A 20,195-nucleotide genomic window follows, 5' to 3' on the forward strand; every position below is an offset into this window, starting at 1 on the left:
CAGCTCCGTTCCGGGCTCACCCCGCCCCTGCCCCGGCTCCGCCTTTGTAACGCGGCAGCTGGGAGCGGACTGGGAAAAATAAAAGCCCTGGAAGACGAGGGCAGAACTCTGTCAGCTCAAGGGACAGCGCAGTCAGCGGTGAGACGGGGAGAAGAGATGACAGACACGTAATCGACGGTGCTTTAATTCAATGTTTAAATATAACATTCATTAAGTAATTAAAATAATGCCAAGCTGCCTTAGAAAAAAAACAAAAAAAGAAACCTAACAAAACCAAAACCAACCCAAACACAAAATACCAAAACACAAAACCCAACACATTTATCAGTTCTGGTTATTGCCCGAGGTTTGATTTGTGCTCTTCATTCATAAGGGCCTTGCCTTACATTTAGCCAGCCAGCAACATTTTTTTCTAAGTATTAATTTTAATAGCAAGTCTTTTAATTCCCTGTTACATTTTCACATTCATGAAATACTTGAAACCAATCACATTCCTTGTTACAAGTCTAGAAAACTGTATGTAGGTAGCCATTGCTGTGCACATCTCTTTCAATGTTTATTAAAAAAAGAAACAATGTTTAATTTTTTTGAAAAAACAAAAACACAGTGAGGATGTACATACACCTCTAAGCCCCTCAGCAGCAATTCCTAAGTGGTAATGGAGAGCTGTCCAGCTGAAGAAACACCTCTGTGCCTCCCACACTTGCAGGCTGGCTGGGCAGGAGGCGAACCTTGTCTGTTCCTATCCCTGCTCCAGTGGGGCAGTGGTCCATGTTCTCAGTAGGAGCTTACATCCACTCACAGCATCAGGAACCATTCAGAGTCGTGCAGCCACAGGTTTCTGTACAGGTATCCGAGCATCTAACAAAAAAACCCACACTAAATATTTCTGATCAACATGCTATAAACACCATGCCAATAAACTACTTCTTACTTTACTGCCCTCAGCCACTGGATTGCACAGTATGTGAAATAAAGAAGGGAGATTTCAAAGCTGCAGCTAATGATACCAGAAAAAGCATTGTAAAAAAATATTACTAAGATTTTTATGCAGTTAAATCTATGGAATCACTAGCTAAATCTAACATATGTGCATTGTCCAAAGTAATCTATAACTTGAGAAGCTATCTTCAAATTAATTAGAGAACACTTACCAAACATGTCCAGGATTTTACTAACAGCCTCTTGATTTACATTGTAAGTGAATCCACTGGGCCTACAATTATTTAAAAAAAAAAGTTTACTCAAAAAATATTCCTTATTCCAGTAATTTCTACGCAAATAATAAAAATTAAACATTTTCATAATTACATAATATTTTTCATGACACCAGCATACATATCTAATTGAAGGACATGTCAAACTTCTACTCTAGAACAGTCATGGTTTCTTTACCTTTTCTCTTGTTCACAGTTGCCAAATTCTGTTGCACTCAATTTATTCCTTTTACTTGAAAGGGGAATTTAGCTACATTTACCTTAACCTAATAATTTAATGAACAGAGGCATAAGGAAATAGCTCAGGTGATCAGCTGCCAACTATGTTCTGTGGAACACTCAAGACATTGCAGGGACTTGTTCTACTGGGGACTTCCACGATCATACTTTTAAACACAGTGAGGAGCACCCCAACAGAAATTCATTTGATAACAGAATAACACATCATACAGCAACAGCTGCATTTTAATCTTAGGCCTATAAACCATGAACTGTGTAAAAAGACCCAAAGTATTAAGCTCTCAGATAAATTGCTTTGAGATGAGTTCAGTGCTGAAGTTCTTCAAAACTACCAGTATTCCTGATTATTGCTTACACTGCCTCACAAGGCTTACCGTAGCACACAGTATTACAAATAAGCAGTGCTGTTCTTTTCTTATCAGAGTCTTGGGAGGAAAGTTGAAAACAAAAGGTGAAGGGAATTAGAAGCAGCCTAATAGTGAGTTAATGAATTTTGTTAGGTCCCACAGGAGTCTTTCCACTATGAGGGCATGCCATTCCACTTCCACATCATGTACAGAAAGGAACTACTGCATCTTCTCTATGACTCCAGTCAACCTCTGGTGCTCAGGCAGTTGGGGTTCTGCTGTTCTGCTAGGAGCTCAGACATTAAGCATTGCCACTAAGATTTCTATGCACCAGGTATCTAACTTTACTTACATTTTCTTCTTCTTCACTGCGCCCAGTTGCACAAGAGCTGATAAGGCATTTTTCTGCATGTCAGAAGACAGCGCTTCATAACATTGTGTACTCCCTATGGAGAAGGTAGAAACACAATTAAAATTTTTATAATTTTCATTTAACAGGCTACTCTTGTAAAACCATATTGAGTAACAGCTGTACACACCCTTCTCAAGAAGTTGAAAAACACAGTTGCGGATTCCAGGTATAAACTGCTTCTCAGTAAATGCTTCTTTCATTTCCTTTGAGAGGTATCTGAAAATTAACTAACATTTTCAAGAAAATGAGCATTCCTTTCTTTTAGATTGTCAGCTTGTAATGAGTTATAAATAGATGTGTCCTTGTAAGTAATACTATTCCACTTTGAAAAGCACAGGGAGGACCTCAAAAGGTATTGCATAGGGCTACTGAAAGTTTTATTACTGCTTTACAGGTAAAAGAATCCCAATATTAAAATAAGACTCCATATTTCTATAATAGCTACCTTAGACATTAATTTTACTTCTTATTCTTACAACTCAAAACAGTTTAACTTTTTTAAAGCAATACCTGTTCTGAAGATGAGAAAAAATGGGCACATCAGTACACCTCATACATCAGATCACTTACTACATTCCGCTATGTTGAACACCTCCAGTCTCACCAATCTTATACTGACTTACCTGAGATTTTATCCTTCTGGGTTTGTATGTATTACTTACTACAGGAATGTAGTAAATGTTTTATTTTATTAAAACCTTGGAAAAACCAGAAGAATTTAAAGAGAAATGGGTGGAATTAATGATTCCCATAAAAGCTCTCAGATAGGAGATGCAAACTCATTTCCACACCTGGCAGGACAACCCACATAAAATGAATTAAGCAAGAGCTCCTCATAAAAAAGAACAATGAACCTGGTAGCAGCACACTCCCTATGAATCTTATAAACCCACAATGAGCCATCACATCACGTAGCAGCTACTGCTTTGGCAAATTGGACAAGTCTGAGCCAAAAGCTAAAACTGGGATCCTTGGGGAAGGGTGGGTTTAAGATTTATTACTGCTGTTTCTTAACTTTTGCATTTCTCAGCCTATTTACACAGAAGTATCACAGCTCTCTTACTTTCCCTACAAAACACAAGAAAAAAAAAGAGATAATTTTCTGAAGGACAACATACCTGATAACCTTCCACAAAAGGTTTGAACATAGCTGACAAGAAAGACACTGTACCACTTCCTTTGTCAGTAGGGTAAATCTCCTGTTGACTCGTTTGAATGGCATCACATTTTGTGAGTAGAAAACATCCTTCCTCAAAATCCTGGGCAAGAAATGCATAACTAAAATTCTAACATTTACAGAAGTGCAGCTACTATTTACCACAAAATCAACAACAGAAACCACAACAGGGCACCACTTTCATTTCTGAACTCAGTTGTCAAGAAACTTGAACCAAAATTTTTCTGTCTCCCAAAAATACTCATATAAAAAGGCAGTGGGAACATGTTCTTAAACATAGCAGTTCCTCAATGCACAACAGACCTTGGCCCAAAGAAAGTGGCTGTAGCTGCTATTGCAACAGCCAGCCTGAGCTCCCTCAGGATTTTGTCAAAACAGGGTCAGGTTGTCCAGTTTAGAGTTTTTTCCTAGGGGTGTTTTTTATTCATTTACCTATTTTTAAACTAAGGGTTTGCCTTTATCTCATGTCCAGTGTTTGCAATAAATGATAATACAGATCACTGACCTGCCCTCTACCAAACAGAAAACAAATGGCCAAAAACTTACAAAGTATGGAAATGTCAAGGTCAAAACCATTTTACTGCCAATATAGGCAAAAGGGGGACAGATTACACAAAGGGATGGGACAAGGACATGACAGGCAAATGAATGAATAAAGCGGTGAGTGGGTGGCTAAAAGATCCCTTAGCATCACAGCAACTCTTTCATCAGACTCCAGCAAAGTCAGTCATAGCCAGCCACCTTCCTGCTCCCTGCTACTTTCTGCTATTTCAAGAAAGCTGCAAGAGGCAAAAATTGTCAACAAATAAAACTTAACTGTGCCAGTCAGCCTTTAAAAAAGGCTCAATTCTCATCTATATAAAAATCTATGAGATTTTAATACGTTTGCAAGTCTTGAACATTCTTGTGAAAATTATACTATCTTGTTTTTTAAGGCAGGAAAGATCGTACCTATCACCATCATATATTTGTCCTCAGCATTGATAAAAATAACATGTAATCAGTTTAAAATCCAGTTAAAAACTATACATACCAATTTATATTGGGTCTGAGGCTGAACCAGCTTTTTAACTGATAAACTTGTTTTCACCTGCATTTCAAGCAGGCTGGACCTGAGCCAGCTCTGACCAAGCAGGTTTGTGTACAAACTGACAGAGCAAGTGCTGCAGAGAGCCAAGGGCTGCCTGCAGTTTTCCCAGCTTGCCTGTAACCAGCTGTGCTAGGGGTGCACACAGGCACACTGAGCCCTGGAATAAGGCAGTGTGCAGGAACAATACTGGCTTTGTCTGACTGATGCCTGCATGGGGCAGGAGGTAAAATGAGAGGAAACTCTTTTCAAGCAAAAAAGGATGCAAGTAAAGCTTCCAAAGACTCTAAGAGGGAAGCTATTATGCCATTAGGAAAGCTCTCACTTCAAAAACCTTCACAGGCTGCACCCCTGACAGCATTTACACTTCTTTGAAAAGATTCTTTTAACACAGATTTTCAGATCTGTGCTGGAAGACTGGTAGCTTTATGTGAAAAAGCCAAACTTGTGCTACAGTTAATTTTAATAGTTCAGAATTGGGCAATTTAATTATTTTTATTTTTTTTTACTGGAATGGAGAAAAAAATTGCATTGGCAACCTTGTGGATTCAGACAATATTTCACAATCAACATAATGACCCCCTTTGTAGTTCTCCCACTTACAGATCAAGGTGATATCCGGTAGGTAAACAAAGCACTTGTTTAGCAGAGCCCTGGAATCATGCTATTTTAATTGGTTGCATTACTATCAGTATTTTTGTATAAGGGATATTTTTACCTTCAATGAAATGCCAGGAAAGAAGATGAACTCATTAGAAAAAACATCTCTCAAGAAGTTGAAGCAGCTATAGACTTCCTCTGAAAAAAATATTGTAAATGCAAGTGAAGAGCCATTTACTCCTTATTTAAGAGAGTACCTACTTAAATAAAATACAGACTTGGCATTTGAAGCATACATACAAAGGCAGAAACCAAACAGAACAGCAAGTACTCAAAGCACTTGATTCAGCTGTAAAGAAAAGGAAAGAGCCAGGGCTTGCAGCTTCTCAGAACATGCATTAGATGCCACAATCAAATCCTACAAAAGGATCAAAGGGTAAACAAACAAAAAAAAGGGAAGCAAAATATCCCCATGCCCTCCCACCACATCCACCTTATCCCAAGCATAACAGTCTTGGATACCTCCCGCTAGCAGTCACAGGAAGCTGGTGCTCCTCTCCCAGCCGATGGCACAAGGAGCAAAGCCAGCAGCTTCCCAGAGCCCCAGGGTACCTTTTCTGAAGCTGGGTGCCATCTGCAAGGCGACTGCCACCAGGGCCGGGCGCACAAAGACGTTCAGCAGCTGGTTCCTGTACGTGGCACACATGAGCACGGCCAGCGCGTGCCTGAAGACGATTTCCCCTACGGCTCCATCTTCCACTCCCTTGTCATTCAGGACCACATGGCCATCGACAAGGCCAGCGATGTTGGAATGCAGGGTGAGGCCAGACAGGACTGCTTTTTTGGCACACAGGTTATCTAGGAGGAAAATACAACACTCAGGAAGTTGCAAAAGGGAGCATAACTCTACTGAAACAGCTCAAAATGCACCAGTATTTCAGACACTACACCAAACATTCAGTTAGAGAGCTGTTCCAATAGAATCCATACCAAGAACTGGCAAACTAGGCATAGTATGACATGGTGAGAACAAATTTCAGACATTTCTATAATTAAAATGCTTAGAATTCTTCCACGTACTAACAACTGCAAATTGTAATTATTCCTTTGTCCCTGGAACAAATATTCTGAGCCTTCAAATAGAAAAAGGATATATCTGTTTGATGGAAACATTCATTAGTAAGGAAACAGAGACTATGCTTCTGCTTAAGCATTTCTGACATTACAAGCTTTGAATCAGAGGTACAAATCTTTTAATAAACTTTTTCATCAACTTTCATACATAAGCAATGCCTCATCCCAAATTAAATTTATAAAAATTCTTAGCATAAATATTATTACATAACATACGTACTCAATGAGAAACATTCCCTGCATCAAATCAGAAACAATTTGACAAGCAAGCAATAAAAACTTCATATTTAACACTAAAATACACTTTATATGCTCACTGCACCACAGGCATATCAAATCAATATAGCCTCTGACAGAAAAAACCCATCGTATTCCTTTCCTTTAATACAGATTTCATGTAGAGTCTCCTTTCATCTTATTTTCTCCTTCAACCTACTTTGAGTTTTGCTAAAGCTCCCAAGTTTCTCAATGCAATAGGAAGCAGAAGTCTGTGCAAGTAATTTTTACACTTCCTGTTTTGAATATAAAATTTTGCAAATATTCTGCCTGTAACGACCAACCAGCATGACAAGGGCAGAAATAACCAGCTGTTTGGAGACCAGAATGGAGAGCGTACATGCAGTTGCTGGCATCAGCAAATTGGCCTTTAAAATGTATTTCTTCTTTCAAATTGGCAATCCAAACCAAAACAACAAACCCAGTATGCAACTGATGCTTCGAGCACTAGACAGCACACTCTAACAAAATCCACTCAGCTGTTGTCCCTCCTCCATTTCTTTACCATGCCTATTTGCTATTTACTGACTACATGACAACTCTACTAAAGCAAATGCTTACTAAATGTTGCTAAGAAAATAAACAAAATAAATAAGCAAATCCGGATGTGGTATGTTTTTCAGTCTACTGTGTAGTAAGATTTGAAATGCTGTTTAAGTGTTGCCATGAAATTCTTGCTTTTATCAGTCTGGCAGAAGCAGACCTTGCCTGCATTCCCTGCAGTGCCAACCCCTGAAAGAAGTGGTTCTTTTTTTTCCAGAGGTGACAGAGCTCTTTTATACCAGCAGTCTGCTCCTATTTCTGTATTGTAGTAGTGAGAGGATCCTTGATTATACACAGGACTACAAAAGCAAAGATCCTTGGCTTAAGTCTACCTACAGCAGAAATGCACCTTAGCCACGTGCATTACACAATACCACTCTTTGCTAGCTTTACCACTTACATCCTGAGGCTCTAAAATTGCCTGTGTCACTCTGGCTCACAGAGGGAAATTTCAAACAAAGTTTGAAAGCACAATCAATCTTTCAGCAGACAATATATACACTATACATACATATGTATATATATATGGGGGGGTGTATATAAATCATCATTGTTTCTGGAGATAAAATGAAATTTAAAAATAAACAGACAACTGAGAGTTTTGATTTCCTCTACCCATTTGTTTCTGCTAGTTCTTTGCACCAGTAACAACTTATACTGTAGCCAGTACCAGGCAGGACATGTAGCATTACACAGAGTTAAGTGGTGCAGATCAGACAACTGCCTGTGACTTACACACAGTTCAGAAAGACAGGAAAGACAGACACTACACAAACTGTAGTACTCTGACAAAGTACCTTATAATTTCCCTCTCACTTGATAATTTCCCTCCCTTCATGATACAACATTAAAATGTCTGTTCTGTTTCCACCTGTTTTTCAAAGTATTATCTTCAACAGGTTAAGTCAAATGTCAGATTTCAGCATGATTTTTAGCATATCCTAAAATCCATTTATAACTCTAAGAATTCTGTAAAGCTGTTACTGTACATTGCTTCCATAGAAATATAATTTATCTTTCATAAGCAACAAGAGGAACAGAAATAACACTTTCTCTGCATACCAGGCCATTCAATGAATCCTCCAAAAGTCTGTGTTAAGCCTTTAAGCCACAGAGTCTTTTCTATTAGAAGCTCAAATTCCATAGCTGGCAAATTCTGGAGCAGGACAGCAGCAACTAGCACCCATGGGCTCAAAACCATGTTTTCTATTTGCAGGAGCTCCATTTTATAAGCTACATCACTGACAAATTCTTGGATATCCTCAGATGGCTTTTGGGGAAGATGTCTGAAAAAAACAATGCAATTTAAGGTAAAGAGCTCAAAAAGTCTAATAGAAATAACAACCCTCTTTATTTCTTTCATATTGTTCCCAGACCTGTCACTTTACAGCATCTAGCATCTGCAGGGTGATTCTATGTGCTATGTAAAACAGAAGTATAGAGCAAAGAGCATCAGTAGTTGCATGACAGTACCTGAAGCACAGACCTCTGTACTGATGCTGTATATTTGCTGTCTTCAAACAAAAATCAAAAGCATTATGTTTTACAGAAAAAACTGCAAAAGCAACACAATCCAGTCACAGCTACAGCTCTCCCCGTCATACGGTCACTTAACAGCTTGCAGGAATAATGCAAGAAGTGGGAGGAAGGTGAAAATTTCAAGTGGCAAAAGCACCACATTCTCAGGAATCAGAGTTTTGCCTGGTTCATGCATCACCATTAAATTTTAAAGTGGTGTCTTCTCAACACAGGGAAACCCACAAGGAACAATTCATTTCAGAAACACGCAGTCACAAGCACAATAAGCCCCTGCTCAACCAAACAGGTTCAGCAATTTGAACAGTCAGATGGAGGGAGGTGAGAGAAGATGAAAACAAAGTATAAGAGAACATCTTAGGTAGTTCACATAGGTGTAGACTAAACCAATGTTTTTCCTGCGCATACACCATGGAAAGATGCAGTACCTGGGAACCAAATTGTATGGGCACCGATTGATCCTCCCAGATGCCAAGGTTCTAAGGGATACTGGCTGGCCAACGTAGATATGTATGGTACCAAAATTGTCACTGAGGATTCTCCTGGCTTTTAACAACCCCTATGAAAACGAGAAGAGGAAAACTTAAATTCTGGTGCTACAGGGTGTGTATACGTCCACTTATGTTGTGTTCTTAAGGAATTTACATACAGATGTAGATTCTTTGGGCTTTGGGACTCCTAGGAGTTCATATGCATAGAGAGATTCTTCTAATATCCTCTCATAGCTGATGCTGATGGGAACAAGGTATGTGTCAAAGACTTCACGTTTGAAAAAGGGTTCCATCACAATGCTGAGAAGACCTGCCAATTGGGAAAAAAAAACATTAATCACCTGTCCCTTTCAAAGAGGGAAAAGCCACTGCAATTTAACTTTGAAAAGGATATCTTTGTATTTTAGAAACTGCTAATAGGTGTGCACTGTGCCTGTTCTCTCTTCAAGCAAGCAGAAGCAAAAGACATTGCCCAAGCCTTAAAATAGAGGGTAAATGGAAGCAACACTCTTGGACAGCTGTTTGTGCTCTTTTTAGCAGCACTGCTTTGTGCTTGCACAGCATCTTCCTTCTAAAGATTCCCTGTTACTTTTACAGTTAGAACTACAATATTTCCCTGCTGGCCAGCAGATGCCTATTGTCTAGGAAGAAAATGGTGAAGAGTTATTGAATTCAGCACACAATGGGGCAAAGGGAACAAAAGCAGTAGAGTGCAAGTGAAATGTATTGCTGTTCTTTGTACGGCCTTGGAACCCAGCCATGGTGTTTTCCATACTCTGACAGACTTCCCCAATTTCCCTCTACATTAACATCCCTTCCTATCCAAAGAACTTACAAAGCACATAGCCACTAATGAAAACACTAATAATATTAGAAGTTCCAAATCTTAAATAAACATACCAAATTTTGGAGTCAGAGTCTTGGCAGTGCGGCTTCTAGTCCCCTCAAGGAAAAATTCAATTGGGGCATAGCCACTCTTCAAAAGTAAAACATACAAACAAAATCTAGTCAGAAAAAACATTTCTTCTTTATTGCCCACAAATAGTTTTAAGTACTTCAAATGTAAGTAAGTTGGTTTTTATAATGAAAGACAAACATATCTAACTTAATTCATCTGTAAGCATACATTCATCCATTGTATTTTTCACACCATATAGTTTAATTAATGAAAATATTGAGTATTTCAGGAGCTATGGGCACACAATCCAAAAGAACTGATGAGGAGTAATTTGTTTATCACTTACTGAACTGTGTAATAATAATAGAGTGCACACATGGTCTTCACCTACAGCAAATCTGAGGTAAAAAGCACTTACTCAGATCACCATGAAGACTTTCAGTCACACAGCCAAGACATCCTGTATATCTCACAAGAATTGTTCCAACAGAGTATTTCTTAGTACACATTGTGAGATCTGAGCAAGTTATTTACCCTTAACATGGTTTTTACATATTCAGCAAACACTGCCCAGTAGAGTCTGTTCCCACCGAAGGAACGTCGCATAAAAAAGGCACCTGCCCTTCGTAGCAGCTCACCAACTATTTTCATTTCTAGGAAATCTGAAAAACAATCAAACAAAAACCAAAACCACACACACACAATTTACTGATTAATATCAGCCAGCAGAATCAACCACAACATTTCTAACACGCTGACTACCAGAATACAGAAGATCTCTTTCAAGGATTTCTTTGTTGCCAACACATTTATTTGCTTTCAAATTGTCTAGCAAGACTTATACAGACAAGAATGGCATATTATAATATGCTTGTGATTTTTTTTAAGCTGCATTCACTTAGAGAGTAATTTATTTTCATAATTTAGATGGCCAGAGTTCAGCCATAATAAAGACTAAGTTTCTCAAGTACATTGTCTCACTCATCTTTAGAAAAAAGCAGCTCCTACTGAACATGTTCCAGAAGACACAGAAATTAGGCAGCCAATTAAACTACATTAGACCATCTATGATCCTGACTCATCATTGTGGGGGATGTACACCAAACCAGCTAAAATTATTTTTTAGTTTTTCAGTTTTAAGCAATGATAGTCAATGCTTAACTTGTCAAAAGCAGGAAATAACACTTAATGTTAACAAAGTTCTTATGGAAGCATTTAAAACAAGTCCACATGTAAGCTGGCAACGTGCCATTCCAAACTCCTTGCCACCTCAATCCATGAAACACTGGAGAACAGATACTCAGTTAAATAAATTCGTATTTCTAGTTGCAACACTGACAATGACTGCCCTGAAGATGTCACAGGTGCCAGAAACATCATCCCAACACCAGCTAGATTCATGCTAATGTACTGTATGAGGATGTACTGGCAACTGTTTACCTTCCCTTAGCTAATCCCTACAGATCTCTCTGTATGCTTGAAGCCAAGAGATAACTAACAAAGGCACTTACCACCTACATCAGGAGAGTCTCTTCACTCCGCACAAGTGCTGATTTGAGAGTGACTTTGTAAACCACATCTTGTGAACCTCTACCATGACATGCAGTTATGAAATACAACGACAACCATAGAGAACTGTTGTATCCTCTGTTTTCTCCAGAGGAATTTAAAATAATACACACGTGCAGGCAGCATCAAGCTACAAGCCCCTAATTCTTTGGGAGAACTTTGACCCTGAAGCACCCAAAGCATTTAAAAAATGTTAATCATTAAAAAAATCCTTGTAAGCTAAACTAGTAGTACCTTAAGATACTATTTTGAGGTCCAAAACTCAAAAATACTCTAATCCAAGTCAGCAAAGGACTACACCAATACCTGTAACAACACATGAGCAGATTCTACAATACACCACAAGCAAACTGCAACACCTTGATCAAGGCAGCTGTGAAACATGGACTTGTGAATTTAACCTGCATCGCCCAGATGCAGCAAACTCAAAGACCAGGGAAATCTCATCTTCCAGAGCAAGCCCATTCTCAAAGCTTTTATTAGTCTTGCTAACTTCTTGACTGGAAAAGCAGACAACAGTAAAGCAGAAAGTTCCAACATCTCTGCTAGGCTACCTTACCTGTGCATGGAAAGGTAACAGTGCTGCACCAGACCTGAGTGGTTTTCGGCCTGCTTAGAAGGCCTGTTTGATACTCTTGACTTCCAAGAACAGGTTTCTAAGTTAAGGGTTGACAGTATCCAGATTATCAAAAAGTACATGAACTTGGAAGACACTGTTCAAACCCTCAAGAATTGTTTCCTACAAATTTACTGGCTTCGTCTGCTTTACAACTAAGTATGCCCAAAATCCTGACCTCTAATATGCCATATCATTTCCCTGCCAGCTCTGTTCTCAGCATGTCACAAAGTTCTGCCAATACTTCAAAGGAATCAGTCACATCAGAAACAAGCATGAGATGTCTGGTACTTTGTAACTGGCTGCTGTGACTGCATTTTAAACTGTATGAAGTACCACAGAAAGTTCTGCACCCACAGTAGCAGCTGGGTAAGTTCTTCCCAGTTACCAGGCTATGAAAGCAAATAGAAGTATTCTTCCCAACCCTTATCTATGCCCCAGCCTCAGGTCTACAGATGGGATACTTCTGGGTGAACTTGCTAAGAAAAATATTCACCTTTGACAGGACTCAGCACCAATGAGAAGCTTTCAGACACTATAAGCAACTTACCCAAGGAGGATTTAACAAGATATATTTGGAGCAGAAGTTAAACACAACTACTTATAGTTGCAGCTACCAGAGAATGCTACCAATTCTCTGAATCCTGAAAATGTTAAAAACATACTTGCCTATTCCTGCTGCAATGACAGGCAAGGCCAAGTCATAGGTGTATAGCAAATAAGACAGCATCAAAAAGTCTATGTAGCTTCGGTGGCTGGGCAGCAGCACCACGGGATGCTCCTGAATGGCGTGTTGCAACTGAAAAAGAACAGTGCAAACAATATTGTCCCAATATTTACTGACTGTTGAAATTTGCAAATATAGACTTGCACAGGGCTTAAGGCAAACAAAACCCCATTTGCTTGAGGGTTGCTTCTCTGTCCACACAATCAATACCTCTTTCAGCACAGAATCCATTGGAAACTTGGAGCAGTTGTTTCCAGAGTAGCCACCTGAGGCTCACAAGCATCACAAGACTCAAAAACTAGGGGCACCCCATCATGGGATAGTCTAATTCCAATCCCTTTTAATGGGAATGGGAAACCAAATAGGGGCTGTCAGGACTGACATTGCTGACTTCCAGGGAATGCACTGTACCCTCCAGAACAGCAATATCCTGAAATGAAATAGGGGGACAATGGTTCCTGGAAACTGAGGAAAACCTAAAGCATCTCCTTCCTCAGAGGTGCACAGTGTTTCACCACACTTAGTTGTATGAGGGTGTTGCTGAACAGCCAAGTAATATTATATTGTGACCCCCAATTCAGCTAAATGCATTCTTATTTTATAATATCAGATAGAAAACACTCTCTCAGTGGCTGATCTAACATACTCACAGGTACATGGTATTCCTTATTATAGGAAGCATTTGGAAAATATACAAAAAATCCTGACAGCTGTTTGCCTCTAAAATACTTACATATCATCTGTCTTTCCTCCTACATTTACTAAGAAATGCACTAATAAACAAAAGTGAGTGCTGTCTTTTTTTTTTTTTTTCAGAGAGTATTTTTCACATTTGTTATTTGTGATTAGAGCTCTTGTCCAAGTGACTGGTCTGAAAATATTTTAACTTTTTCCTCCCACCAGTACTCACTCTCTGCATTCCTTCTTCATTCACACAAACTCTCTGGAAAAGCTGTTTAAATATTTTGCTCAGAGTGAAGGCAAAAAATCTGACAGCTCCTAGTTGCATACGGTGGCCCATCTCATCCAGGATTTCTGTGGCTTCTTCTTGAATAATATCAGGTGATTCTCCCATTTCTTTTGCTAACTAAAGAGAAACAAAACAGCAGTGACAAGTTGCTCCCTTCTCTTTGCCCACGTACACCATTCTAATGTGCCACAGCTACTATGGGAGAACTACTGCAATAGTCCACAAGATTTTGTTTTATGTAATAGGTGTGGACTAAATCATACAGAATCTGTCTGGTGCCAGCCAACAAAGCCAAGTTAAAGATGCTTAAAAACCAAAATAACCTTGGACGTCAACGGTGGCGGGAGGACATATAACAATCCTCCCCCCAAACACAACATATGAATGTTTTAACTTGCAGCACATTCAGAGGATATTTATGTTCAAAGAATATTTCCTATATTATCCGTCTGAAGAAGACTCTGTGCATTTTTCTTTCAATAGTAAAATGAAGGCTATGTTTGTAGAGACAGTCAAAATGTAAATATTTTAAGTGCATTTGGGTTAGAGTTTACAAAGAACCTCAGCCATATCACACTACCATTTCCTTGTGATGCATTCCTTTGGCAATGGAGAGCTGAATTGCATACAAAGCACTGTCTCTACCAACTGTGCATATCAATGATCTTTCTTCTGTTGCCATGCACATCCCCTTTTGAAGTTCCTTAAAATAGATTTAAATAATGGCCATCCCTCTAATTTGGTATTTGAATCTAGAAATATTTATTGAAAAGTTAAGCCTTTTACTGTTATGGAATAAGGAACATGACTTTTACTCAACATAGAGGAGGAAAGGAATGTCAGAAGAAAGAGCCTCCAAAAAAGCACATCTCTGTTTGGAAGCCAGTGCTGCTTACCTATTATTTCCATTTTGTGACATAAGAGAAAATCCATCTCCTCCAATCTACCTCCATATACCTTACTATCACAGCTACTAGGTCAAATGTGTTTTCTTAAATGCATTACCCATTATCCTACATATTTCCACATGCAGTTTAAACTGATTATTTTAGCCACTTAAAGAAGCCATAAACTGCTTTCACTTAAGCCTGAGAAAATCAGTCTTGCTTACGAAGCCAAAAAATTCCTCTTGTTATTCAGCAGGAAGAGATTCTGTTCTCATTCACCAGCAAAAGGCTTACCATACAGTTCACTTGTGTGATTTAAGGGCAAATCCACTGGATATGGCACTAAGAACTTTCCAAATCAGAAACCAAAACCCCAGACCAGTCACATATAGAAATCTAAAACAAACAAATGACCTTAACTTCCCACACTGAACTTTAGTAACCGCAGCAATTTGGCACAAGAACAAATTCAAGTACGCCTGTGTAAAGCTGTGCAAACCTTGCCCAGGCAGGAGGGACCCTCATCGTAGAGGACTGGGCACATTGCCCAGGACACTCTCAGTTAGAAACTTCCAGTAACCTCTGGTGCAAAACTGGGAACCAGGCTGCAATGGCAGGTCTGCTAACTCCCTTCAACCACTTGATGCAGCCAGAAAATATTCATCAAAATAATTTCCTATCAAGAAAGTACTTTAGAAGAAAACATCACACAAACGTCTTTCTATCAAATCCTCTGTAAAGTATTTTCTTTCAGTAAATTTTTAGTGTCTCTGGAGTTGAAAGATTTTTTTGGCTTTCATACTACTTAGCAATCCATAATGGAAACAGAACTACTTTGTGGTGTAGAGCAACATACTTTACTTTGTCACATTATAACACATTTTGATGTATCACAGGTAATACTAGCCATTAAAAGAAACAAATAGAAAAAAATTTACAGCAGCCTGTCACTCAGGACTAACCAAAACACCTTAGGTATTTCTGCACGCTCGCAATTATTTTTATGGCTACTGAAATTAGTTTATGCTGCTAATTAACACACACACATATTTCAGGTATTTAAAGACAGTGCAAAGTATCAGCCAGCCTAACCATAAAATACTTTATTTGTTATAAAGTAGTAGCTGCCCTTCATGTTAGAACAAAAAATATGGTTACATCTTAAACAGTATTTCTAATTCAAAGAATTATCTGTGATATAGAACTCTCATTTTAGTGAAAGTAGCATTTAGGACTTGTTCATAAATGTATCATTAACCTATAAAATTCCTACAAGACCCCCCTAAAGTACAAAAACATCTGCTAGGAAGGAGAGTGCTAATGTCTTTCACAATGTTGTTCTGTGGTGAGAACAGTGGAGTATGAGGAGAAAGAGAAAAAAGAAGTCAGGCACACTGGATAAATTAATGATGAAGTCTTGTATATGCAAAATCAAAACACTGTTTCATGAACCTGACAGTTTTAGTGGCAACTCCAGTATTTTCTTTTTCCTGCCAAAAGAGTTATTTATTTACTGGACCATCTTCCAAACTACAATTACCATTTTAACAAGGTCAGCAACAATTTCTTTTTCCCTGCTGCCACACAAAGCTTGGCTGTGTGATCGACCTCATCTTAGAGCTCATTGTCCAGACTCACCTGCTTGATAACATACTGAACTTGCTCTGAGTGGAGAACAGCACTTTTGATAGCGTTGGGCTTGCAAGGTGAAAGTCCCTTGTAGATCACCGGGGTGTAACACTTCATGGCGTATCTCAAGTCACTGGACAACCGTCTTTCCTCCAAGATATCCTCAAACTCATCTCTTTTCTTTGATGTGAGCTCTTTCTGCTAGGAACATACAAATGAAGAATGAGACACTGTCTCAAGCTGTTTGGTGACCTGCTTGGCTACAGCACCAAAATAATGATATGTGCTACTTCTGCAACATTTGGGGTTTCTTCTTAGCTTTCAATAATGTCTGCATGTTACACTCTGTGACTGCAGGAGCCAATACCACCTGCTTGCATGAGTGATCCAGAAAGAAACTAAAAAGCAAAATAAACAAACAAACATACACCCCCCCAACCCCCAAAAAAAACCCTCACTCTAATTCCTTTCAATTGCAAAGATCCCCAAATCACCCTATGCCATGTTACTTAATTCTTCCTCCCCCCCCCCTAAAAAAAACCCTTACCCTAATCCCTTCAACTGCAAAGATCTTAAAATCACCCTATGCCATGTTACTTAATTCCACACAACAGGGAGAAACTGCAAGAAGACATGGGTTTTTAAAGCTGAAGTGTCTTGCCTCCAGCCTCTCTGTAATTAATAGGTATTAACTAAAAGACTTTTGATTCCAACTCTCACAGCTTCATGAAGACAATACCATGATTCACATTATAAAAACCCAATCATCAACACACAGAAAATAATCCCTGCTACTTAAAAGTTGCATCTGGAACCTTGGTGACTTGTAGCTTTCACACAGCTTGGATGTAAGGTGCATGAAACATTACCAGGCAAGAACAAATTAAAAAAAAACAAGATACCTCTCTGTCAGCCACATGAATGCAATACGGTGCACATGTAGGTAAAAAGAGAGCACAGCCTCTGAGTAATCAGTACCACCACTGCCAAGCAGGAAAAACCCCAGGGCACCAAGAACTAATTGTGAATCCATCCTGCTGCAAAAAATTCAGACAAAACTCTTCCCTTTGAGCTAGCAGACCCTTGTGCTGGAGAGAGATGTCTCCTATTATCTCCTGTATCACTACAGTTTGTATGAATGACCCTTCAGTCTTCCCAAGAGTGAAACTGTATTTCTTCAAGCTTCAAACCAGCAGCAACAGCCACCAGGTAAGTAAGACAACTGGAGTAAGCCTCTGTTAAATAAAAAAGTATTAGTTATGACCAAACATATTTATTAGAAGATATTAAAAATAAAAATGCTTATGTCTTCTTCCACAGTTCCACTTGAAGAGTAGCACTGGCAATCTTTTCATTCATTCAACCTCCCCTTTCTATATCTGACCCGTGCAGAACCAAACTGATAATGAAGGATAAAACATGCTTCATGAGCTCCTTCAGTGACCTTTTCTGGTGCTGAGTGGAAAGCCTGGCCAGCAACACACAGGGGAACACCAGCAAGAGATAAGCAAAATGCCCAGCAGTGGCAGCTGGGTTTTCAGCCTTGGGAGAGGGAGTCGGGTTTCACTGCCAGCCAGCCAACCAGAGCCACATCAGCAACACGGTCAGAGCAGCTGACATTTGTAGAGAGCAAACCTTTAGCTCCTGTCCATTCATCACCACAAGGTAATTTGGTGGAACAAAACAAAACAACTCAAATCAGGAATATCTCCACTTAAGAACGACAAAAAATCCTTCAAAGCCTCATCTGTATCAAAAGTCAATTTCGTTTTATTGGAGGACACAAATCTCACTATAATGTTTGACCTTCTCAAGTTCTTTGACCCACACAGGACAGGCAAATTTGGAGACCATCCCTCTACTATAATTGCATTTAGTAGATTGTATAACTTTTCTTTCCACAGCTGCAGTTTAGAGAATTAACTGCAGAACAAACTCAGCAGGGACTTTCAAAACAATCCCAAACAGGTATTAAAACTTTTAGGGGGTTTTGTCCTGTATGATTTAGCATTACAGCTTTCAACCTCTCTTCTTTCACAGCTTTCAATTGGTTAGTATTTTGCAAGAGCTGAGTAAGCTAAGATCTGTTAAGACGACTGCAAATAGTTTCTATCAGCCATCTGTTGCTGTTGACACCTTATATCAAACCCCTTGATTAAAATAAAACAAAAATAAATCCCTTATGTTGTATAATGGCAAAAAAAGCTCAGAATAGTAGCAGAAAATGACTCTAAGTATCACCTACTCAGATCAGTATGTGACAAGTCATTGCTCAGAATATCTAAGCAGTGTTTATGTCAGTTACAAAAAGTTAAAACCCTGCAATCTGCAACTACATGAAATCCAGACAAAGAAAGGCAGCACTCAGCACAGGCATGATCAGCCACATCAGCAGTCACCACACTGCTGCAGCTGTTCCCCAGCACAACTCCTGTGAGCAGAGTTTTGCTATGGCCATGGCCCACTGAAAAATCACCTCTATGCCTCTGCTCTTTGTCTGAGGTCTTCAGACTTGATGTGCAACTGAATTCTCTCCATGGCAATAGTTATTTTCATGCCCTGTTCTGAAGGAGCACTGAGGGAGCCAAACCACACACTTTACCAAACACTAAGGATTTGCAACTGTGCTTTTACACATTACAGCCAAGCTGTTGTTCCAGCTTCAATTGCCAGCTGGTAGAGAACACACTTGGAAAACATACTGTTGGAAACCCGGACATCAGAAGATTCGGTGGCACACACTGTTACTGTGACAGCGGTGAAGTGTGGAAGCAAAACAGCAGGAGCCTGGAACTCCTCTGCTTCCATATAACTAGGATATGCAACGTAACGATGGTGCTCGCGATGCCCTTGGGATACCAGCACACAGACAAGACACAGAAGAGAAGTTTGGGAATCTCTGCTGAAACAAGGAGCGGTTTCCCTCTCTCCCTAGTCCCCTCCGCCAAACGCTTGCAGAGAGGTGGGGTTTAGCACCCCACACCTAAACCTCCTTGTCTGAGGCTGGCGAAGGAGCTGCGGGGAACGAACAAGGTCAATAAAGTAATTTGCACTGTGTAACACGGGAAAACCCGCTTCGGCCGCTCCATGCCCACGACAACCTCCCAGCGCGGAGTTCCCCATGGCTGGCAGGACAGGTTGCTGCGGGCTGAAGCCCTGCGGAGCGCCCGGTGTCCGGACCCCTGCCCCCGCAGAGAGCCGGACTCCGGGACGCTGCCTCCCTCAGGAGGAGACACTTCCCACCGCCCCCAGCCCGGCCGCCCTGCCGCGGCAGCTCTGAGGGAGCCGCGGCGTTCGGGATCGGGAGCTCTGGCTGTCGCGACTGTCACGACAGGCAGTGAAGGAGCAGCTGAGGCAGCGAAGGGCGCGCGGGAAGATGAACTGCAGAGGGCAAACGTCCGGTCCCGCCGGGGCCCGGGAGAGGCCTCGTCCCTCCCTCCGGAGTGCAGTTCCCCTTCCCCAGGGACACGAACCGGGGGTGAGGGATGGAGGGGCAGACTGCGCCAAGCACCGTCATTCCCCTTCAGAGAGAGCGGCGCCGCCGCAGAGCGGGTGAGGTGAGCAGCCCCTTCCCCGCGGCACCGCTCCCGCCGCCGCTGCCGCCTACCGAGTACATGGGCGCCCCTCGCCGCGCCCGCCCGGGCGCCCCCGCCGTCGCCATAGTCCTGCGAGCTCCGCCGCGCCGCCCCGCGCCCCGCTCGCCCGCCCTACCCCGTCGCGCTGCCCTGCCGCCCGCCGCCGCCTCCCGCGGCGCCCATGGCCCCGCGCCGCCCCGGCCCGGCTGCCTGGCGCGGTGCGGCGGCGGAAGGCGGGGGCACCGCGCCATGGGCGGCGCCATG

At 40.8% G+C, this 20,195-nt stretch overlaps 1 protein-coding gene across 2 annotated transcripts; it reads right to left on the bottom strand.

Annotated features, from left to right (window-relative positions):
- Nucleotides 1-157: 157 nt before the first annotated feature.
- GNPAT (glyceronephosphate O-acyltransferase) lies at nt 158-20,194 on the bottom strand. 2 transcript variants are annotated; one of them, XM_066546724.1, is made up of 16 exons: nt 19,964-20,194; nt 16,366-16,557; nt 13,781-13,957; nt 12,813-12,942; nt 10,493-10,620; nt 9,961-10,036; nt 9,219-9,370; nt 8,998-9,128; nt 8,096-8,319; nt 5,693-5,938; nt 5,199-5,278; nt 3,335-3,475; nt 2,344-2,443; nt 2,157-2,250; nt 1,155-1,216; nt 158-861 (listed from the first exon to the last, which is right to left on the bottom strand). In XM_066546724.1, the coding sequence occupies exons 1-16, from the start codon at nt 20,192-20,194 to the stop codon at nt 818-820; spliced, it is 2,208 nt and encodes a 735-aa protein (XP_066402821.1). In that variant the 3' UTR covers nt 158-817. The 2 variants fall into 2 exon arrangements, with proteins under 2 accessions (XP_066402821.1, XP_066402822.1); XM_066546725.1 differs by having other exon boundaries at nt 16,366-16,554; nt 19,964-20,069.
- Nucleotide 20,195: the final 1 nt, after the last annotated feature.

This window comes from Molothrus aeneus, chromosome 3 (assembly GCF_037042795.1).
Source record: "Molothrus aeneus isolate 106 chromosome 3, BPBGC_Maene_1.0, whole genome shotgun sequence".
NCBI lineage: Eukaryota > Metazoa > Chordata > Aves > Passeriformes > Icteridae > Molothrus > Molothrus aeneus.

Excerpts from the sequence above, each read along its gene's own strand:
- GNPAT (XM_066546724.1), bottom strand. The coding sequence starts at position 20,194 with ATGGCGCCGCCCATGGCGCGGTGCCCCCGCCTTCCGCCGCCGCACCGC. Across the intron at positions 5,939-8,095 it reads AGGATTCATTGAATGGCCTG|ATAACCTGTGTGCCAAAAAA; the intron begins GTATGCAGAGAA and ends TTTTCCTCCTAG. Across the intron at positions 862-1,154 it reads TAAAATCCTGGACATGTTTG|ATGCTCGGATACCTGTACAG; the intron begins GTAAGTGTTCTC and ends TTTTTTTGTTAG.